At 44.5% G+C, this 23,708-nt stretch overlaps 1 protein-coding gene across 4 annotated transcripts in view; it reads right to left on the bottom strand.

The window, feature by feature from the left end:
• arhgef12b (Rho guanine nucleotide exchange factor (GEF) 12b) overlaps nucleotides 1–23,708 on the bottom strand; it is a 112,122-nt gene that overhangs the window by 24,984 nt on the left and 63,430 nt on the right. For 3 of the 4 annotated variants that reach the window (XR_009932759.1, XM_062485048.1, XM_062485049.1), the window contains 15 exons: nucleotides 22,856–22,954; nucleotides 22,696–22,745; nucleotides 22,060–22,117; nucleotides 21,719–21,924; nucleotides 20,666–20,743; nucleotides 19,601–19,720; nucleotides 19,388–19,504; nucleotides 17,758–17,877; nucleotides 17,464–17,547; nucleotides 17,188–17,298; nucleotides 16,093–16,191; nucleotides 15,194–15,236; nucleotides 12,280–12,385; nucleotides 11,921–12,058; nucleotides 11,238–11,270 (listed from right to left, as the gene is read on the bottom strand). Coding sequence is in view for 3 of the 4 variants with exons in the window: in XM_062485048.1 (XP_062341032.1) it covers nucleotides 11,238–11,270; nucleotides 11,921–12,058; nucleotides 12,280–12,385; nucleotides 15,194–15,236; nucleotides 16,093–16,191; nucleotides 17,188–17,298; nucleotides 17,464–17,547; nucleotides 17,758–17,877; nucleotides 19,388–19,504; nucleotides 19,601–19,720; nucleotides 20,666–20,743; nucleotides 21,719–21,924; nucleotides 22,060–22,117; nucleotides 22,696–22,745; nucleotides 22,856–22,954 (1,462 nt within the window). In the remaining variant the exon portion in view is untranslated. The remainder of the gene's footprint in view (nucleotides 1–11,237; nucleotides 11,271–11,920; nucleotides 12,059–12,279; nucleotides 12,386–15,193; nucleotides 15,237–16,092; nucleotides 16,192–17,187; nucleotides 17,299–17,463; nucleotides 17,548–17,757; nucleotides 17,878–19,387; nucleotides 19,505–19,600; nucleotides 19,721–20,665; nucleotides 20,744–21,718; nucleotides 21,925–22,059; nucleotides 22,118–22,695; nucleotides 22,746–22,855; nucleotides 22,955–23,708) is intronic. The other variant, XM_062485050.1, reaches the window with a different exon arrangement.

Raw genomic sequence — 23,708 nt, 5'->3', positions numbered from 1 at the left:
AATGTAGCTGAAAGTGACAGTGTGTAAAGTGTAGCTACCCTCCAGTTAACTTCACGAACACAAGACGTTCTTGTTTTACAGACATTTATTAACACTTGTTGCCGTCAAATATGCCGTGAGAACTAGATAGATAAATATAGAAAACATACAATGAGTACAGTACAGAGCATTAGCATCGGTGGTAAACATATCACAAACAAAAATATATAATGTAGGCTATAAGTTGTTTAAACATAAAGATAACCTTTCATACCTCATTGGCCGCTCAAAATAGGGTAGAAATCAAACTTCAAATTCTTCTTTATATTCTCAAACTCAAACACATGCTTCTCTCTGCACCAAACACATGCTTCTCTCTTCAGTTATTCAAAGGTACGATACAACAAACACTCGACCCCCAGCAGCACAAGAACATTGGTTCCGCTACGCAACAATACATAGGTCCTCAATAAACACCTCCATGTTTATGCAAATCAACAATGTATTATTACAAAACTATACTTTCTTATATTTATTAAATTATTAAATGAACTTAAATTGTGCCCAACTCTGTTGGCAGCTACATAAAGTGACTAGTGTATCAGTGTATCAGTGTCCATATCAATGTCCATTCAGAAGCCTGATGGCCCTTGGAAAGAAACTGTTGTCCAGTCTGCATGTGCGAGACTCGCCTGCCAGAAGGAAACGGGGTAAAAAGACTGAAGGATGGGTGGTAACAGTCTCTTAGAATCCTGCCAGCTTTCCTGAGGCATCGTGTGTGGTAGGTTTCCTGTAGGGCTGGGAGCTTCCTGCTGATGATGAACTCAGCAGACCGGACCACACTACGTAGGGCCTTGGGATCCCTGTCTGTGCAGCTCCCATACCACACTGTGATGCAACCAGTCAGTAAGCTCTCTATAGTGCATCTGTAAAAGTTAGTGAGGATGACTGAGTCCATGCCAAACTTCTTCAGTCTCCTCAAGAAGAAGAGGCGTGGGGGAGAAAAAATGGCGGCGTAGAGGGCGGTCGCATTGAAACCAGCTCCTACAATAAATCCTATATTCTAATTTAACCTTCAACAATGACAGCAAAGAAATAACATTCATATTTTAATAACACAATCCTAACACTATTGAACCGAGTATGCTGGGGAAAAAGCCTGAAACAGCTACGAAAGACGATAAAGGCAAAAAGCTAATAGCAATGACCACGGCCAAGGACAGTGCTAGTAGTGACGAACCGTCTGTAGCTAATATCAACGTGCCGCCTGCTTGGTTTCACGAAGAAATGGATTTTGGATTCAACAAAATCCATTCCTTGTTAGACCAAAAGCTGAAAACTTTGGCTGTGTCAGTAGAAACACTTCTCAGTGACAACCGTGCTCTTGGGCAGCGTGTCAAGGGGGTTGAAGATGAGCAAGCTAGCTACGCAGAAAGCCTCAACGTCTTCCAACAAGACTTCGTCGACTATAGAAAAAAGACGCAGGAAGAAATTAGCGGTTTGAAAGAACACATCCTACAAGAGTGACTTCCGAAAATACTTGATCTAGAGGTAGGGCCCGGGGACACAATTGATATCGAGCGGGCTCACCGTTCACTCCAACGCTCCCTTGGCAAAGGCGGGCGTCCCAGGGCCCTAGTGATCCGGCTGCTTCGCTTTACAGACGTGACAAGACTCCTCGACGCCGCACGGACGAAAGGAAAACTCCATTACGGTAACGCCTGGGACACACTGGCTGTGAAGCGCCTGGACGCGCCGCGCAGCGCCACGACTGAGCAAAAGCTGTTCACACCAGACGCGAATTTCTCCGCGCCGGTCACCAAGCCTTTCTGCTACTCTGAGCTTTCCTTTACGCTGACATGGTACATAAACATGGCAGTGAGCCCGCTCGATTTCCCAGCATTGATCCTTATCAACTTTGTCCTTGTAAAATTGTTGCTGGGGGTCATACAACAACTCCCTGTGCTTTTCAACTTCGAGAATTCATTTGATGCTGATTTTAGAAATCGACTTGGGGGTTCTCTATAGGCTATGTGTGCACGTGTGTGTGTTGGGTGCAACGCGTGACAACTCGTTTCTCTCAAACAAACAAAACAACTATGGGCATGCTAGCTCAACGGATCAATCCGTTTATTTTCATTCGTTTTCATCAGGGTCACAACACGTAAAGGACGTTCGTTAGCAACATTGTGTAATTATAAAGTCTATAACTTTACAAATGTTCACCGTAGTCTACAATTAATGGAGTAAAATCTTATTATGTTTTTTTCTTCAAATATATCAACTAATATGGTGTATTTCATCACCCTGCAGCCGATTTTGCAAGCGTCTCGCCAAAAAATTAGACCAGCTGCCGAAACGATCGCTGTAGATCGCAGGCGATCGCAGGCAATCGCGGCGTTAACTGACTGACATGGAGCATGACAAACTGGGGAAACAATGGCAAGGGCAAATATACTACTCTTCGTTTACCTCTCAATCAAGGTGAGTAGTTATTCTTATAAGGAAAGGGATTCCCTTTCAGGCAGAGCATGTAGAAAAGGACAGTGGGGGCAAATATATTATGGTCAGTGGGTTCATTGGGGAACAGAGGGTCACAATGCTTAACCCTCGTGCTGCCTTCGGGTCACATGACCCAAAGGTTCATAACGAACCATCGTTGTGTTTACCCAATTTTACCCAATACAAAAACAAATTAAAATAATTTTCTTTTAAACTTTGCAATGTGGGGGGTCTGAGACAGCCCAACGGTTAAAAGAAAATGCTTCACTTTGTCTTTGTATGCGGTAAATCTGTCGCAATACGACGGTGGGTCACAATGACTGATGGGTCAGAATGACCCGAAGATAACACAAGGGTTAATACCTATGGTCCAAACCATGATGACCCCACCTTCTATGTGAACCTCCTTCTTAACCCTCATGCTGCCTTCGGGTCACATGACCCAAAGGTTCATAATGAACCATCGCTGTGTTTACCCAATACAAAAACAAATACATTTTTATTTTATTTTAACCTTTGCAATGTGGGGGGTCTGAGACAGCCCAACAGTTAAAATAAAATGGTTCACTTTGTTTTTGTATGCGGTAAAGTTGTCGCAATACGACGGTGGGTCACAATGACTGATGGGTCAGAATGACCCGAAGATAACACAAGGGTTAAAGTAACAGGTAACCATGGACAGATGGACAGATCCTCTTCCACTCCCATACCTTTAACCTTAGCGGCCAAGACACTCCAAAGAGAATTCTCAGACCTACAGTTACTCGATATATGGCGAGAGCAACATACTTCTCTCCGTGAGTATAGCTTTTATTCACATAGACATAAAGGTTACTCTAGAATTGACAACTTCTTTATTCATGCATCTAAAACCCATCTAGTCTCGTCCTGTGAATATTTAGCGAGGACACTCTCAGACCATGCTCCGCTTTTGCTGCAAATGGCTATAAAGGACTCTCGCTGGAGATTTCCCAACCACTTAGTCAATGACAGTGACTTTGTTGTAATGATTAACACACAGCTTGAATGCTATTCTAATATTAATTCAAATTCTGCCTCTCCTGCTATTGTTTGGGAGGCCTTCAAAGCCTATATAAGAGGCAACATCACTAGTTACTACTCCTGGAAGAAAAAATATGTCGCCAAATTAAACACTTTAGAAATGGACATTAAAAATCTTGAAAAGCAACACTTTCAGTTACAATCACAAGCCGTCTTGGATCAGCTGACGGTGATGAAGGCGGAATGACACCATTACTACACGGGAGGTGGAAAATGCAATGGCCAGGCTAAAACAGCGTTATTACGAGCATGGTGATTATGCAGGGAACCTGTTAGCGTGGCAGATAAGACAGGAAGACGCCGCTAGGAATATCCCTATTATTAAGCGGAACGATGGAGAGCTGGTCCACATCCGCCTACTCATCAATCAGGTGTTTGCAGACTTTTACAAGTCTCTCTATTCCTCACAGGGTGAAAAGTCACAAAAAATGCATGAATTCCTAGATGGGCTGGAAATTCCTAAAATACCTGACTCATTTATAGGGGTCCTTGAGAAGGTGATAACCAAACAAGAGGTATTGGACGCCATGGCACGACTACCTTCAGGGAGAGCTCTGGGGCCTAATGGTTTCTCAATAGACTTCTTTAACCCTCGTGCTGCCTTCGGGTCACATGACCCAAAGGTTCATAATGAACCATCGTTGTGTTTACCCAATTTTACCCAATACAAAAACAAATAAAAATAATTTTCTTTTAACATTTGCAATGTGGGGGGTCTGAGACAGCCCAACGGTTAAAAGAAAATGCTTCACTTTGTTTTTGTATGCGGTAAAGATGTCGCAATACGACGGTGGGTCACAATGACTGATGGGTCAGAATGACCCGAAGATAACACAAGGGTTAAGACATTTGCAGCTAAACTTATAGATCCTTTCTTAGATATGTTAAACTACTCCATCAAGGATGGTAGGTTGCCTGAAACCCTGGAGCAGGCCCTTATTATAGTTTTACCTAAACCAGGGAAGGATCCTAGGTTGTGTGAATCATATAGACCTATTTCGGTTTTATCATCGGAGTATAAAATTCTAACAAATAATTGACACTCAACTTGAGAAAGTAATTCCTTCTCTTGTTAATGTTGACCAGACTGGATTTATACAGAACCGTTCACTATCAGATAATGTTAGGAGACTCATTAATATAATACACTGTGCCAAATCCATGGCGAACCCGGTCATAGCGATATCACTGAACGCGGAGAAAGCCTTTGACCGTGTAGAGTGGCACTTTCTCTTCGCGGTCCTTGAAAAAAATGTCAGCCCAAATATACTACGGTTGATCCGCATACTGTATCTTAACCCCACCGCTATGGTACAGACCAACACAGTAATCTCAACCCCCGTTCCTTTATCACGCGGCACCCGACAGGGCTGCCTTCTGTCTCCCCTAATTATTGCCCTGGTAATTGAACCCCTAGCCATCGCAGTACGGTCTCATAACTGAGTGAATGTTGGGTCTGAGAATCATGTCATAAGTCTATATGCAGATGACATCATCTTACTTCTCACCAACTTAGACTCGTCCATGCCTGCCCTCTCAGACCTATTAGTAAGGTATAATGTGATCTCTGGATATAAGGTTAATGCACAAAAGAGTGTGGCTATGCCTCTTAACTCTCCAGGTGAGAACATCTCAAGGAACAACTTTCCTTTTCAGTGGAATGCCCAATTTATAACTTACCTAGGCTTAAAGATCCCTTGCCAACTAGACAGTATTTTCTCACTGAACCATGATTCGTTGTTTAACCCTTGTGTTATCTTCGGGTCATTCTGACCCATCAGTCATTGTGACCCACCGTCGTATTGCGACAAATTTACCGCATACAAAGACAAAGTGAAGCATTTTCTTTTAACAGCTAGGCTGTCTCAGACCCCCCACATTGCAAAGGTTAAAAGAAAATTATTTTAATTTGTTTTTGTATTGGGTAAAATTGGGTAAACACAACGATGGTTCGTTATGAACCTTTGGGTCATGTGACCCGAAGGCAGCACGAGGGTTAACAAAGTAGAGAAGGACCTGGATAGGTGGATGCGCTTACTAATTTCTCTCATCGGGAGAGTGAACTGTATTAAGATGAATATCCTACCGAAGTTCCTCTACCTGTTTCAGACCCTTCCTATATCTATACATAACAATTTCTTTAAGAAACTGCAAAAACTAATTTCCTCATTTATTTGGAAGAGGAAGGTCCCGAGAATTAAAATCAAAACTCTATACAACACACCCAGGCATGGGGGACTGAAGTTTCCTAACTTTAAGATATATTACTGGGCTGCTCAGGCCAGGGCATTATGGGTCTGGCAATCAGAACTAGCTAACCCGCCAGCCTGGAAACAAATAGAACAGTGCCACACGTCAGGTGTGCCATTGGCCGGTATTCCTTATATTAAGTCATATCACACTCTGAGGAATGGCACTGATAATCCCATTATTAGACATACAGCCAGAATATGGTCTGAGATCCAAACTCATATTAAAAGTGTTATTGTACTTCATAGGATATACTCCTTTCCATGCCAACCCTGTCTTGCCATGTGCACTTAGAGATGCCGTCACTAAAAAGTGGTACGAGCAGGCAATTAAAAAATTTGGGGACCTTTATGAGAATGATACACTTATGACCTTTGAACAGTTAAGTAGAACCTTCCACCTCCCAGCTCCTAATTTCTTCAAGTATCTACAGGTCAGACACTTTATAAGTACACTTGGGAACAGCACCCCCACTAGGCCTCTCCCGATTAATGATATCCTCAAAGATGTCACACACCCCAAGGGAATTCTGTCTGTTACATATAACAGAATTTCGGCCCTGGCAGGCATTGCACCCCTAAATTCCAGGACCAAATGGGAGCAAGACCTGAACTGTACTTTTGAACTTCATGATTGGGAATCAATATGTGAGAAGGCATTGTCCTTCTCATACAACAGTCGCCATAGAATACTGCAGTTTAACATTCTACATAGAATCTACTTTACACCAGAAAGACTCCATAAGATGAATGACTCGCTCTCAGATCTTTGTCCTAGATGTAACAGAGACAGGTACTCTTATTCACATGCTCTGGGACTGCAATAAACTGAAACCTTACTGGGGCTTTATATGGGAGGCTCTTAAGGAGATTACAGTGTTTGAGGTCCCTTGCTCACCGAGGTTAGCCCTGTTAGGCGATATATCAGATATTCCAAAGTGCGCTTTACCAAACTGGCCATGATAGCTGGCAATAAATGTATTGTTTTGCTCTGGAAAAGTGTAGATCCTCCGTCATTCTCCATGTGGCTCAAGGAAATCTCCTCATACATGGTGTCGGAAAAAATTATGTTTAACCTTAAAAGGAAACCACATCTCTTTGATAAATGTTGGTCTGGTTTTAAGAACTATGTAGATACTATGCCACGGCCAGATGTGGGTTGACCATTGTATGCAGATGTACTGATATGTAATTGGTGTTTATCTTGCCAAATATGCATCTTTACTGCTTATGTGTGAATTTACATTGCTTGTTTTTCTTTTCTTTTCCTGACTCTGTTGCCTTTATTGTGTTGGACGCCTGCCTGTCTGGGAATATGGGGTGGGGAGAAGGGTTTTAGGGATGGGGGGGGAAGATGGCTGAGCGGTTAGGGAATCGGGCTAGTAATCTCAAGGTTGCCAGTTCGATTCCCGGCCGTGTCAAATGACGTTGTGTCCTTGGGCAAGGCACTTCACCCTACTTGCCTCGGGGGGAATGTCCCTGTACTTACTGTAAGTCGCTCTGGATAAGAGCGTTTGCTAAATGACTAAATGTAAATGTAAGAGGAGAGGAGGTCATCCTTTATTTTTATTTTTTGTATCCCTGCAAATCTATGATCTCCTCAACGAAATAGGGTGGGGCAGCGGGGTGAAACGTTTACAACTGTGTATTTTCAGTTGTGATGTCTGTACTACCTGTATGTTGTAAACCAAATATCAATAAATACAATGTAAAAAAAAAAGAAGAAGAGGCGTTTCCGGGCCGCTTTGACCACCTTGTCCATGTGAGCAGACCAGGTGATGTTCACCCCGAGGAATCTGAAGCAGCTGACCTTCTCCACTTCGGATCCGTTGATGTGTAGGGGTGCATGCTCCTCCTCCTGCCGCCTCCTATAGTCCACAATTATCTCCTTAGTCTTGCTGACGTTGAGAGAGAGGTTATTGTCCTGACACCATGATGTCAGGGTATCAACCTCCTCTCTGTAGGCTGACTCATCACTGAGATGAGGCCTACGATGGTTGTTTCGTCAGCAAACTTAACAAGGCGGTTGGAGCTGTGCGTTGCCTCACAGTCGTGAGTGAACAAAGAGAACAGGAGAGGGCTGAGCACACAGCCCTGGGGGGTGCCTGTGTTGGTCATCAGTGTGGATGAGGTGCGGTCACCCATTCTCACCACCTGTGGCCTCCCCGTCAGGAAGTGGAAGATCCACTTGCATAGGCAGGTGCTTAGTCCCAGGTCCACAAGCTTGGAGACCAGTCTGGAGGGGATGATGGCGTTAAATGCTGAGCTGTAGTCAATGAACAGCATCCTCACATACGTATTCCCTTTGTCCAGGTGGGAGAGAGCGGTGTGCATAATCAGGGCAATGGCATCGTCTGTAGACCTGTTGGACCGGCATGCAAACTGCATAGGGTCCAGGGTGGGAGGCAGCGAGGAGCAGATGAATGATTTGACTAGCCACTTGAAGCACTTCATGATGACAGAGGTCAGTGCTATCGGGCAATAGTAGTTCATGCTGGTGAACTTGGTGTTCTTGGGCACAGGGACAATGGTGGTCCTCTTGAAGCAGGTGGGGAGTACAGACAGGCTGAGGGAGAGGTTGAAGATGTCACTGAAGATCCCTGCTAGCTGGTCAGCACAGCCCCTGAGGGCCCTACCTGATATGCCTTCTGGGCCAGGTGCCTTGCGAGGGTTAATATTTTTGAAGCAATGCCTCACCTCAGCTACAGTTAGTGTAGGCACACCACTGGCTAGGCCTTCAGGTAGCTCCACTGCAGGGGGGTCGTCACTGTCCCTCTCAAAGCGAGCGTAAAAGGAATTAAACTCGTCTGGCAATAGGACAGAGGACTGGGTCTCACTGTAGCCTCTCCCTTTGTAGTTTGTAGTGGCTTTAAGTCCACTCCACATGCGCCTGGGGTCAGACCCATGGTAGCTGGACTCCACCTTGGTCCTGTAAGCCCTTTTCGCTGCTTTGATGGCCTTAAGAAGGTTGTATCTGGCCTTCTTGTACTGATCAGGGTCCCCAGAGTTAAAGGCGACAGACCGGGCTCTCAGGTTGGCCGGACCGCGGCATCAACCCATGGCTTCTGATTAGGGAAAGACTGGACAGCCTTCTTGGGGACGACGTCATCGATGCAGCGTTGAATGTAGCTGGAAACAGTGTCCGTGTATTCATTAATGTCCCCATCTGCTGCCTCTCTAAACATCAGCTAGTCAGTGGTATCAATGCAGTCCTGGAGGGTCGTCACACTCTAGTCGCTCCATAGGTGAACTGACCTCGCAACCGGTCTGACCTGTTTTAGCTTTTGTCTATATGCGGGGAGGAGAAGAATGGAGGTGTGATCAGACTTCCCAAAAGCAGGGCGGGGGAGGGGTTTGTAGCTGCCCTTGAATGCTGTATAACAATGGTCGAGGGTCTGGTCTCCACGTGTGAAGAAGTCAATGTGCTGATAGTATTTGGCTCTGTTCAAATCACCATCAACAATGAAGGCTGCCTCTGGGTGCATATTTTCCAGACCATTGATAATCCCATACAATTCATCCAAAGCAGGGGCCTTATCTGCCTGAGGGGGGATGTAGACTGCACTCATGACGACCGCAGTGAACTCCCGAGGCAGGTAGGAGGGTCTGATTTTTACAGTTAGCAGCTCAAGGACCGAAGAGCAGTGAGATGTACAGATGAAGTACCGCTTCATCCGTGGCCCATAGAAAGTTAACCATAACACAGACCCCTCCGCCCCTGCACTTGCCTGAATCAGCTGTTCTGCCCAGATTTGCATCCCAGGGGGGGTGGGTGGTGTAAACCTTGCCCCTTGACCAGGGCGCTAAATGTGCTCGGACCGCTGGGTACCAAAACCACTGAGAAGAACTGTCATCACCAGCTGCATCACGGGCACTGCACTATCCAGGCCCGGAGTGTCCATCAGGGGGAATAGGGAGAATTCCCGGTGGGAAATGCTTTCTCTTCGTTTTATTCGGTATGTGAAAAAACAATATGTGGTAAGTTTGTTAAGTTATTGTGTGACTGATAAGTAAGCTAACAGGTTACACTAGGTTTTAATTTAAATAAGCGCATGATCAGACTGTGCATTAAAAAGTGCCGTTTTCAGTTGTCGTGCATGCTCTCTTTCTCAAACACAAGCGCGTGTACCAAGGTTGTTGCCATGGAGACAACCCTCAACCATTGTTGTGGAGCAAGTTAGCAAGATTAAGCTGATGCGAAAATAATAAAATGGAACTGAAAAATCCAGGTAAAAAAAAGAAAGATGTCACTTCAAATATGTTTTCTCAAAAGCCCCGAATCTTTCAGGTAAAAATTTAGGTTGTCATTTCCGGCAAATATAACAATGTTTATATTACATAAAGCTCCAAAAATTATTTTGCACTGAAATTAATGCAAAAAAAATCTCACGCGCTACGTGTGCCGCATTCATGTGAAGTTCCGATTTCAGCTCACATCAAAATCATAAACTATGTCCTAGGTTCAGGCTAAGCCCCGAATGTTTACAACGTATGGCTCTGCCCCTGGTGGGGATGGGCTGGTTTTGGCCATTACACTCCTGGGCTGAAAATGGGTCCCACTCTGGCCCTGGCACTATCTATCCATAATTCCAGATATCTGTGTGTGTCACCGACATCATCGCGGGCACTGTGCCCTATCTATAATTCAAGGAATCTGTGTGTGTGTGCCACCAATTGTATCACGGGCACTATTATAGAGTTCAAGTAATCTGTACTTGTGTGTTTCACTGCCATCTTAATCACTGACCGAATTACGGGCACTATGCACTAGTTTCTTAAACTGTACAATATGAAAGGTTTTGTGCAATGGACAGTATATCTAGGCAGCTGAGCGGTTAGGGAATCGGGCTAGTAATCTGAAGGTTGCCAGTTCGATTCCCGGCCGTGCAAAATTACATTGTGTCCTCGGGCAAGGCACTTCACCCTACTTGCTTCGGAGGAATGTCCCTGTACTTATTGTAAGTCGCTCTGGATAACAGCATCTGCTAAATGTAAATGTAAATAACTGTGTATGCGTACACTGTGACTTGGACAGTCTGTAGTTATGGATAGTCTTTAATACCATAACATGTACTAAGAACTCATTCAGAAATCTATTCTATTTTTCTTGCACTAACCGCATAACCACACCTCCTTCTCAATTACTTGCCAGCAACACTCAGCACTGCATGCTTAAAAGACTGTCACTTCATCAATGACAAACCATATACTTGAGCAAATTCATTTCATAAAGAAATTAAATCGAATATAATAGAAAATAATTCAAATTGATTATAATAGACATTATAACGGCCAAAGCCATCTGTCACATCATTCAATTCAACTTCTTACACAATCCTCGTCTATAAGAAAGTCGAATTAAGAGCCCAAATGTCAGGCAGGCCCACTGAATAAAAGAGACAAATGAGAGAGAAAATGAGAATGTGATACAAATGGCCAACTTACCACTTCTCCTCTTCAGTGGAGGGTGATGTCAGGCTGAGAGAGGAGAAACATAACATAGTTAGCTAATTTACACTCATACACACATGCACAGACAGAGACACACAAACTACTGATTTTGTTTCATACAGTAAACGCATGAACAAGCATGTGTAGAAATCTCTAAGAGGTTTGAATGGAGTTTGGATTAAAATGCTATAAGCAAACCATGGGTCTAATACAAATTGCTTTTGTTAGGGTAAGTTTTCATGAGCTTCTAGTGGTTAACCAACACACTAACATCAAAAACACACAACAGAGATGTTTCTGAAGAGTGAGAGATGCTCATCAGGAATGTTCACAGGCTGAAGAATGTAAGTCAAAATGTCAAACCCAAAGTATCTTAATCCCTTAAATCTCACAGGTTTGGCATGTTTGGGGACCTTAAATGAAGAGACTGGAAAATCACCTAAAAAATTGGCTTTTGTGTTTGTATGTGTATTTTTCTGTTTGTGTGTGCAGTGTTTGTTTGTGTGATTCTATCCTATATGTATCTTTGTGTGTTGCGTCTGTGAGTTGGGGACATAACCTATATCTATCTGTGTGCATGTCTGAAATATGTGTGTACTTTGTGTGTGTGTTTCTGTGATCTGTTCTGCATGTGTGTGCTTTGTCCTCCGTGAGTGGGTGTATGCATGGCTACTCACAGCACATCCTCTATCTTGGAGATGATGTGTTCAGCGCAGGAACGCTCTCTTTCCAGTGCCACCCGGTCCCGCACTCTCTCCGTGTCCAGCTTGGCAAGCTCAGTCTCCGCCAGCGTCAGACCCATGCTGCGCTTCTGCCTACACACACACACACAAATGAGTAGAAAAAAGCAAAACAAGGGCATTTGTTCTAGTGAGTGATGATTTATTTGGGTCTATATTGTCTCAGACAAAAACAATCCATAACAAATTAGTAAAATGCTGCAAATATTGGATTGACCTGGGTCAGGTGCAAATATAGACAATAAAAACAATATAGTGGGCATAAGGCACGCGGCATTTCAGGGTGTGTGTGTTACCTGAAGTCCTCCAGGTTCTTCTGGATGTCAGCTAGGAGTGTGTCCTGGAGGACCTGTGTGTACTGTCTGTGTAAGTCCTCAGGAATGAGCTCTGGTCTCCGGCGTTCTGAGGGGACACACAGCCTGTTAAGGCTTATATATGCTTCTGCGTTTTTCGAAAAACAGACACATGGGAACGCCCTCTTCTCCGAGGAACGCCCTCTACGAGCTCTCCGTCAGCCCTCGGAGAGCCCCGGAGAGCTCAACGTGCACCTCCTGAATTTTCTAACTATCCGTCGTGAGCGACGGAGAGCTACGGAGACCCCCTTGGCTGTGATTGGTCAGTATTAAGAATCGCTTGCGTCAGGGGCGGGGGCGGGGTTGTCGGGATAAACAGGACGAACAGAATCCTTTGACCGCCATTGCTGTAAGTTTTCACAATTCATATTTCAGCTAAACAGTACATGTAAATCAGCATCTGAATTAAAATGTGACGAAAAATGGGCAGTGTAGTTGCTGAAAATTTGCCTATTTTATTGATGAAACGGCTAATTTGTAAATTTGCTCCGACTTCTCGATAACCTAGGTAAATAAACACTCCACGACGATTTACAAAAAACCGTTGCGCCACCTACTCTTCTGGCGGTGAATTGTTTTCAGCACCCACAGCCTACGGAGAACCATAAACGCAGTCTATCCGTCCGTATCCGTCCGTATCCGTGCGTATCCGTGCGCCCGCCCATCCGTAAACGGAGACGCAGAAGCATATTGCGGCCTTTACACACACACACACTGTTACACACACTCACAACCACAGCGTTCATTGATTTTAACTAGTGGTGGGCCGTTATCGGCGTTAACGCGCTGCGACTCTTATCGGCGATAAAAAAAATATCGCCGTTAATCTATTCTCAAAGTTGGGTTTGGAGCTGGGTCTATACTACGCAAGCTATGATGACTTTCACCTTGATATTTTAGCGCGGATGTATACCTAGCCGAATTGCACTGTAGGGGACGAGAACGAGTCTTCGAACCTGTGTGTATGCCTTGTGTATGAAATTATCACATCAAACGTGAAGTGCTAACATGGATGCAGCTATGAAGCCGCCTGGTTTGCTTCAGGGAAAATGTATTTTTAAGAAGCTTCCCAATGGAAACCTCGAAAAGACTAAAGGCCGATATATGCTTCTGCGTTTTTTGAAAAACTGACACATGGGAACGCCCTCGTCTCCGTGGAACGCCCTCTATGAGCTCTCTGTCAGCCCTCGGAGAGCCCTGGAGAGCTCGACGTGCACCTCCTGAATTTTGTAACTATCCGTCGTAATTTCGGAGAGCGACGGAGAGCTACGGAGACCCCCTTGGCTGTGATTGGTCAGTATTAAGAACCGCTTGCGTCAGGGGTGGGGGCGGGGTTGCCGTGATAAACAGGACGAACAGAATCCTTTGACCGCCATTGCTGTAAGTTTTCACAATTCATATTTCAGCTAAACAGTACAGGCCGAAATATGCTTCTGCGTCTCCGTTTACGGATGGGCGGGCGCACGGATACGCACGGATAGACTTCGTTTATGGTTCTCCGTAGGCTGTGGGTGCTGAAAACAATTCACCGCCAGAAGAGTAGGTGGCGCAACGATTTTTTGTAAGTCGTCGTGGAGTGTTTATTTACCTAGGTTATCGTGAAGTCGGAGCAAATTTACAAATTAGCCGTTTCATCAATAAAATAGGCACATTTTCAGCAACTACACTGCCCATTTCTCGTCACATTTTAATTCAGATGCTGATTTACATGTAATGTTTAGCTGAAATATGAATTCTAAAAACTTACAGCAATGGCTGTCAAAGGATTCTGTTCGTCCTGTTTATCACGGCAACCCCGCCCCTGACCCAAGCGGTTCTTAATACTGACCAATCACAGCCAAGGGGGTCTCCGTAGCTCTCCGAAATTAAAGGCAGATTTATACTTCTCCGTTTGTACGGAGACGGACACAGGGAACGCCCTCTCCAACAAGGAATTCCCTCTCCGTGCCCTCTCCGAGCCCCTCGGAGAGCTCTACGTGCACCTCCTGATTTTCCTGACTATCCGTCTGTCCGTCCGTCATTTTACGGATACCCCTTGGCTGTGATTGGTCCGTATTAAGAACCGCTTGCGTCAGGGGCCGGGTTGCCGTGATAAACAGGACGAATCTGGAGCAGACGCCACGTTGTCAGAGCAATCAGCTGCACTTGCACTGGGGACGTCACTACATCTCCAAGGCAACATATCAACAACATCAATTCGTCTTCTGTCTGCTTCAGACTTCTTTAAAACGGGAAGCGATTGCGGGGCGTTTGCGGACCTGTGCAGAAACCATTTGGTTGTTTTAGTTTTTTTTTAGGCAATTTAGGCAACTTTGTTGCCGAGCAGATGCAACGTTGTTAAGGTCAATGGCTACATCTCCAAGGCAACCGCTTGTTGCTAGGTCCATAAAACCGTTTATTTACCTCTGCGAACATTCGGGAGGTATATAAACGGTATTATTAACTTTTGAGAACGTCTTCTGGACCAATAGGAACAGCGTATTGGTCCAATTATTACACTAGTATATAAGAAACACAAGTACATCTTATTGAACATAATTTATTTTCATCACCAATTATCATAGTAGAACAGCTTTCTCAAGCAGTTTGTGATGCATTTTGGAAACAGGAGATGAGCTCCTGGTCTAATGCGCCACCTGGCTTGAGGAACCCGTTCTCAAAGACTTACTTTTAGTCATTATTTGGGTAGCACACATATTCTGAATGCCTTCGGCGGAATTCAAATGAGCCATTTTAATCTAGATTAACGCCAAGATTACAGTGAGATTAATCTAGATTAAAAAAATTAATCTATGCCCACCACTAATTTGAATTCACTATGTCTTGTGAATACGATAGGAACACAATAAGAGCATACCCAGTTCAGAAGCGATAGAGTCAGGCACTGCGACTTTAAGATTCTGTAAAAGAAAAAAGGAAGTTTGTAATATCACTGTTAAACAGAAACGGTCAAATTCTGCTGCCCCAACAAATGCAATCCATATCAAACTACCATTGTTGAAAGTAGATTTGAAAGGATACTGAGCATCGTTTTGGTCACTTCTCTATTCCCTTTCGTTGGAAAAAGTCCACATTGGACAGATTCATGACATGAAGCTTCCACCACAACCTGTCTTTCTGACACACACAAACACACACTAATCCCTTAAAAATCCCTGCCCCGGCAAAAATCCCATAAATGTTAGCCTGTGACCATCCTCTGGCAACCCCCCAAATAAATGATAATGGCTGTATTAGCATTCATGCTAGCATTTCTCATTACATTTCTACAGATACAAGCAGTTGGAGGTCAGTTACTCCAGTTACCTGAGATAACCACCACTGAGACTACTCATATTCAAATCTCTTTTGGCAGTCTCCCGAAATTTAACTTAAGAACATGTTGATGTCAACACTAGTTCTACAGTGTGCCACAGTTACATTCTCAGAAGATAACCTGCCCCTGATAGGCTATGGGCCTTAATTAGGTTAAGTTGAGAGTAAAGGATTTGGCCAATGAGTTAGTTACCTAGGGGGTTGTACCATACAGCATGTTACATTATGAAACCCTGAATGGAAAATTGGCAAGAGAGAGTGAGGACACTGATTCTCCTGCTAACCTAGATTGTAGACTGTTTAAGATCAAACAAATTTATTTGTATAGCCCTTTTTACACGCAAGCATGTCACAGAGGGCTTAGATAGAGGAAGATAGAGGCTGTAACAAGGGCATCGGGGCTGTGGAGGTTTGGATTGTGTGTGTGTGATGCCAGCTCACCGCTGCTCGGTCCATGAAGAAGGTGTGAAAGTCCATAAAGATCCGTCTGGTCTCTTTGGAATTGGTCTGCTTATATAGGTCGGCATAGAGGTAGCACAGCTATGAGACCCAGGGACAACAGGCAGAAATCAGCAAAACACTTAACATTTAATTAATTAACTGATCAACTGAACTAATTAATGAATAATCAACATATGCAAAGTGATTAAAAGAATATGTATGACCCCACTTTAGGAGAGAAAATACATAATTATACGTAAAAGTCATACGCATTGTGGTATATGTGTGGTATAAGCAGTGTTGCCACAGTTACTTTGAAAAAGTAACTTAGTTACGTTACAGTTACTTGATTTTAAAAGTAACTTAGTTACTTTACAAGTTACTTGATTTTAAAAGTAACTAAGTTAGATTACAAGTTACTTTATTAGTTACATTCAGCAGCTGCCGACAACAACCCCGCCGCCTCAACATAAAAATAGGTGCGTTCGACTTCATGCAGCGCCGCCGGTGCTGCATGAAGTCGAACGCACCTATTGACAACCGTCTATATAAGTTTGACTGTGCAGTGCTGCGACTCCAAATGTTTCTTCAAATTTGACTTCGTGTTTTTGTAGCTTGATAGCACTTTGTCGCCACCAGCACAGAGTGTACAACGAACCTTGATATTTACATCTTTAGCTGACAAATACTCAAAATAGTGATTGTATTTCCAACTCGAAAATGCGCATCTCTCTCTCTCCTGCTACATTGTTGTTTGTGTCGCTGAGTGGTAGGTCTATGTATATACACGTGACGTGACCCTAGTGCTGAAAACGTGACTTAATTGTCGCATAGGCTTAACTCCCAGAGACGCAAGAAGAAATCAAATATATTTGACTATTAATGACAAAATAGTAACGCAGTGACTTGGACAAGTAACTTTTATCTGATTACTGGTTTGGAAATAGTAACGCGTTAGATTACTCGTTACTGAAAAAAGTGGTCAGATTAGAGTAACGCGTTACTAAGTAACGCGTTACCGGCATCACTGGGTATAAGACACTGTTGACAAAATGGACTGTCTGTGTGTGTGCGTGTATGTGTGTATGTTCTCACCAGAGGTGCCGGATCAAACTGCGAGACCACATGATGTAGGAAGGCAGCCAGGTGAGCAGGTCTAGACTTGAGCAGTTCCATGCTCTGGAAACAGCTACACTGACCATTAATCTGACAGAGGGAGAGAGACAAATGGACAAATGGAGAGGAAGGAAAAAGAAAGATGGGGAGATAGATAAACAGGAGAGGAAAAAGGAATGAGAGAAGGAACAAAAACAGACAGGCAACTTAAGCGGCTAAAGCCATAAAACTAATTTTTCCGTTATGTACTCTTACCTGTTCCTGCTCAGTATCAAAGTAGTCATCCTCTGCTCCGATGATCTGCGGGTTGAGGCAGGAGGAGGGGCTTCCCACACCGGACTGGGAGACCAGAACCACAGTGCATTAGAGTCTGACAAGGACTGGATACACTGCCACACATATAAGCCATCAAAACAAATGTAAATGCTATTTGGTCTGGGAGTAGGTGTTTGACAGTGTATGTACACACGATAGTGTGTTTGACAGTGTATGTACACACAATACAGAGAGGTGTGTGTGTTTGTGCATGTATGAATATGCGTGTCTCACGGGATCGGGTGTGTCCTCGGTGTCGGACAACTGGCAGTTGATGCTGTCTTTGGGGGTCTTTGGGCTGTGGCAGGGGGTCTCTCTTTGGCACGGACTCTCGGGGAAAGGACTTGGAGTCACCTGACAGAGACAAACACCAGAACAATAGACCATTTCAAATCCCTCTGAACGACCCCTGGTCGAGCTTGCCAGGCATAACTTTCGGCAATAAATAAACCAAAACATAGCCAACAGTTTTACCCACACTTTTTATTTATTAAAAAATTTGATCATGGTTGGCCTTCCAAATAGTGCTACAGTGGAAGCAATGTATTTCACACACACAGGAATAGCAATTGATTATTTAGCTTCACAATCTGAATGGCTGCCATATTGGCAAAAATGACTCGGATACAAGCACATTCTATTGAAAATTCACCAATTCATGGTGCCTATCAACACCAACATATTTTGTGATTGTTAAGTATAAATCAGGAAACTCATACTGCTCATTTTACCTTTTACAGAAATGTGTAGACCTTCAATTTAAAAAGTTTAAATTCTCAAAAGCGATTGGAGACAACAAATAAAAATAAAAAATTATTTTGCGACATTCATAAACAGCTATCGGGGAAGTGACACACTTAGCAGATAAACACTATTTGGAACGATAGTGCCAGTAGGAAAGGCTGGTTTCATGAATGTGTGTGTTGGTACTGTAGTGAATGACGGGGGTAGTTAGGGGAGCGGTCAAGCGCTGCGCTGACAATTAGGCAAGTGGCTGCACCTGTTGAAGGGAGTGTCGAGAGGTATATAAAAGGGAGAAGATCGGTAGGGTGTTGTGTTGGTCTGGGAGCCGTTGTGGTGGACATCACAAAAGTATAATACACTGTACGCAATCGGGGGGTGGTGGCGTTCGCAGACCACCTGCCGGCATAAAGACAGCGAGGGGGACAGGGCGAGGTTCCTGGTGGGTTAGGGTGACCTAGATAGCGGGGCTATAGGCGTACCCTTGCCTGCTCCCAGCCTGTGTAGGAGGCTCTCTTGCTGTCTTTGGAGCAGCCTCACAGAGCGCAGACCCCAGGGGAGGGTCTCGAACCCCCGGAGAGTTGAGTATATAGGGCTTTTAAACTCTATCCCTTGTTCGTTTTGTATGTAACCGCTCATGATCAGTTTTAGGGAGGTTGCGATTTTAAAGCCATAAGGCGGCGAGCTAGAGTACCGCGGGAGGCAACTGCGCTCCCGTACAGTAGAGAGACCCCACCAGCAGTCCCGAGACATGCGTGACATTGCGGTGAAGTATGGGTGTGATAGCACCGTGTGGCCATTGCTTGCTGTGCCCTAAGGGGATTTGAGCGTGGGTGTGTAGTGTGAGACACGTTTGCCGTGCCCCGTGGGGGTGTTTAAATTAGAGGGGCTGTCCAAGTGACAGACACCTTGGTTGGCCCGGTGGGGGGTTTCTATGTGCGGGGGCTCTAACTAATGCCGGAAGATCTGTGTGCCTGGCTCAATGCTCTATCCTATGAATTCAAATAAAGTAACATTGTTGTACCTTGAGTGTTCCCTCTCCTATGTCCAGCGGTGTACTCTCACTAGCCTGCATTGACTATCTACATTCCATAGCGGAGTCAAGGTTTATTACAGTACATACAGTGTTGTTGTTAGTCCAGGGCCAGTCACTGCTGCCCTCTCTCCGCGAGGAGGGGGTCTGATCACCATCAGTCCCCTCCTCCTCTGCCTCACCATCCCTGGGCGACAGGGGGCCGTCCTGACAGTGGACAATCACACGCACGCACTCACACTCAATATATATTTGTGAAAACTGATTTTTGATGATTCTCTGTATTTGTGTGTTTGTTCTCACCTGAGGTGTCCCTGTGGCCTTACTGAGCTGGCCCTGTAGCAGTGGAATGTGCTTCTTGGCCTCCTGGATCTCCTTCAGTAGTTTGGGTGTGGGGTTCTTGCTATACTCCTCCTGCATTGCCTGCAGACCGACGACAAACAGTCAACACATGTCAGAACGGCGGCTGGGGGAGATACTGCAAGGCCCTTTGTCCTAAGTCTGTCTGGAGTGTTAGTGGACAGCACAGAGGAGTTGATGGTGTGGGTGTGTGTGTGTGAAATGGAAGTGCTTCACTTTCACATGGTCTCAGTTCTCTAGGCCTTGGCATAAGGGAACTGAGAGTAATAGTGCTAGAAGAGATAATCACCTCTATGATACTGTTGTGGTTAAAGCAGATGACCCCTGCTGTCTACTTGGTTGCCATGGAATAGTATTGTGTTTGTTAATAGTGTAGATAGAAAGAGAAGAGAAAAAAAGAGAGAGGGGGAACAAAACAGAGAGATAGGTGGAAGGAAAACAGAAAGAGACTAAATACAGGAGAAAAATAGAGGCGCAGACAAAAGAGAAACAAAAAGTAATGGCTCTATCTCATCCAGCTGATGTATCTGTGTGTGTCTCTGTGGGTGTGTCTCTGTGTGTGTGTCTCTGTGTGTCCCGCTCTTTCGCTCTCTCTCTCTCTCTCCCTATCTCTCTCCCTCTCTCTCTACCCTCTAGAGCCCTGACAGACAGAGGCCAAGTAATTTCCAACCCTTTTATCATTGAACCAGGGGCAGGGTGGGCCAGTACTCCCCAGAGAGATACTTTTCAAAGATAATGTTTAAAGAGCCCATGCAGAACACTGGACAAAGAGTTGGAATCAAATCACCTGTGCCAAAAGACCCTTATGCGAGTTTTATGGACTGTGTGTGTGGTTACATGTACGCCATGTACGTGGTTACATGGCGAATAAACCGAACACATGGCGAATAAACCGAATTCTGATTCTGGTTCTCTTCTCGTGTGTATGAGTGTAATAGTACTCAATGGTTGTGAGCAAAGCAAAAAGGTCTCTCTCTCTTTTTGTCTCTCTTCACTCCCAAGCCTTGCCTGTAAGTCCTGGTACTCTTTAGTCAGCATTTTATGAAGGATGTCCACTTTTTGGCTGTGCACAGCACTGTTCTCTTCCTGCAGAGGGGGGGGGGGCAAATGAATGAAGGATCAAAAATAAGGCATGAGAGACACAGAAGGACAAATATGTTGTCTAGAGCAGTGGTTCTCAATCCTGGTCCTCGGGACCCCCTGCCCTGCATGTTTTAGATGTTTCCCTGCTCCATAACGACCATTCATTTGAATCAGGTGTGTTGCATGCAGGGCAGGGGGTCCCGAGGACCAGGATTGAGAACCACTGGTCTAGAGGAGGGCTGGCTTGAGGATAGATGTAACTGACAACACAGAATCTTCGGGTCATTCTGACCCATCAGTCATTGTGACCCACCGTCGTATTGCGACAACTTTACCGCATACAAAAACAAAGTGAAGCATTTTCTTTTAACCGTTGGGCTGTCTCAGACCCCCCACATTGCAAAGGTTAAAAGAAAATGATTTGTATTTGTTTTTGTATTGGGTAAAATTGGGTAAACACAACGATGGTTCGTTATGAACCTTTGGGTCATGTGACCCGAAGGCAGCACAAGGGTTAAGCAACCACAGGGGAAATGATGGATGAATGAAACAAAAAAACTGGGAAGAATATAAAGCGAGGATGCGGTGGAAAGGGATGTGTAAAAGGAGAGAGGATGAGAGAAAGAATGTCCTCAAATTAAATAAGAAGAGTAAAGGAATTTAGGGAGTACTAAGATGTTTCAACAAAGACAGTTTATCTAAGAGTAATCATACATGGGGTGAGGAGACATTGTATTTCTAAGTTCTGTATGAACAAGAAGGTAAGAGTGAATAAGGTAAGAAAGAGTGAATAAATAAGAGACATCCAGAATAATTACGAAAAGTAGAAGGACCCTCATAAACAACATAACCCTAACCATACTTTCTCACTCGACACACACTCCCTATCTCATCCACACCCACGCAACTCTCCCAAATATCTACATGCATACACATGCAACAACCCCCCACCCCCCAACAACATACACGTGGACGTACCCAAAGAGCCAGCGGGGGGGTGATATGGTCCTGGGGGCTGGTGGTGGAGGAGGGGGAGAGACCGAGCGACTCTCCCAACGTGGGTCCTGGGGAGTGGGGGGAAGAAAGGGAAGGGGACAGGCCTGAGTCTCCCTCCCCTTCCCCCAGGGAGATTTGGACAAGGCCTGGGGGTCGCCCCAGCACCGTCAAGGCAACATAGGAGCCCGCTGCAGAGGACAGGGTTAGTTTGGGGTACATGTCATTGTCATGAAGCCTGCCTGCGTCTTATGTCATGCTGTGTCATGTACATAGCTGATTTATCATAGTTTAATGCAACATTCATAGAAAGTAAGATGACTTACATTTGATAAGCTTGACAACTTCTACATGGTTCGAATGTGTTACTAAGGTCCCGTTAACCTAAGAAAATGATAGCAGCATTACATAAAAAATAAAAAAAACGTTCCAAAAAATTATATGAGCAGTATTCCTTTGACATCCACTAGTGATTCATTTTCAACCACTAAATAAATAAATAAATACTAGTCAAACAATTCCTTGTGGGGATTTTACATTGCAGTTCCCCCTCCAGCCAGCAGATGTCAGAGTGGTGATTCTGCAGAGGGCATTACACGCATGACCCATGATCTACTGCAGAAGCCTGCAGGGGTCTAGCCAACACTTGAAGAAGCAGGGGGCTCTGTTTGACTACTCTATGAATGCGTCCTTCCTATGTGGTAGTCTCTTATCTAACGCAGCCGGATGGAGGGAAGTGTGTGGACCCTGTAAGAAATCTAACAGCTGTTAGAAATCTGAGTCAGGGTCATATCGATGGTTTAGCAAAAGGAAGGAAGGTGGGAAGGAAACATTTGAAGAGTACATAATTGCAGCTTAGGAGTGGGGTGCAGGTTCCCATGAAGGTAAAAATAGTGGGAGATGTTTCACAGGAAAGGAATTTAAACTGGGCCTATGGGCACAAAAAGAGAACAGGGGTTCACCTTGATGATCCTATCACCAGTCTGGACACCAGCTCGCATGGCAGCGCCATCTACAGCACAGGGGCAGAAGAGACGAGGGAACATATTATGGATCTGAATGCTGGCGTTCCAACTCAAGGTCCGATTTGCGTATTTGAAATACATTATTTGATCCACTTACCCTCCTTGACCAGTTGCACAAACACAGGGTTGTCTCCGCTCACCGTCAGCCCAAAGCCATTCTCGTCTTTCTGGATGATCACACAACGCTGGACAAGCCCTGCAAAAAGGCAGGCAGGCAGACAGATAAGCACAGAAACATAGTTTATGTTACTAAGAGAAACGGTTTAATGATCCCAGGCAGACAGAGTGTGTGGGTGATGGTGTGTGTGGTGTGTGTATAAGTGTGTGTGTGTATGCGTGTGTATATTTGATTGTGAGATTAATACACACTGGATGTTGGGTCAAACTAGTATAGACAAGTTCTTCCACAGCAAAGCAGACATATTACCCTCTATGAAACCAGATCATACAAATATTGATAAAGCTGATTGAGCTTCTGTTCACAGAGGAACATCTAACAGAGGGCATCTAAAGAGGGCAAATCACTAAAGTTGCAAAGCTAAGTTAAACTGTACTCACTACTTTCTCTGACCAAAAAGTATACTTTTTAACCTCCACTGATTTTTTACTTAACTATATAGGCCCATTTTATGTAAGATGTCCTTGAGTGTTTTGAAAGGTGTCCCACAAATACAATTTATCATTATTATTATTACATGCCTTCTGCCTCAATTCATAAAATAAGCCTCTCTCCCTTTGACCAACTCTATTTCTAAACGACTGTCTCATTATAGTTTCCATATATCTTTCCCATAGATGTACAGTAAACACGTAAGCTCTTGATGGGTTGGGTAAAGCTGAATGACCCTGAAGGAACCTGGTTTGACTCATAGATAAGCACCGGCTGTTTGGTGAACAGTGATATCAGCACACGTGCAGGGACACCTCCAGTGCTGTTTGTCTGAACACAG

The sequence above is a fragment of the Osmerus eperlanus genome, chromosome 19, assembly GCF_963692335.1.
Source record: "Osmerus eperlanus chromosome 19, fOsmEpe2.1, whole genome shotgun sequence".
Taxonomy (NCBI): Eukaryota; Metazoa; Chordata; class Actinopteri; order Osmeriformes; family Osmeridae; genus Osmerus; species Osmerus eperlanus.
Note: the sequence above shows the minus strand (reverse complement) of the source record. Positions and strands in the feature narration are given on the sequence as shown.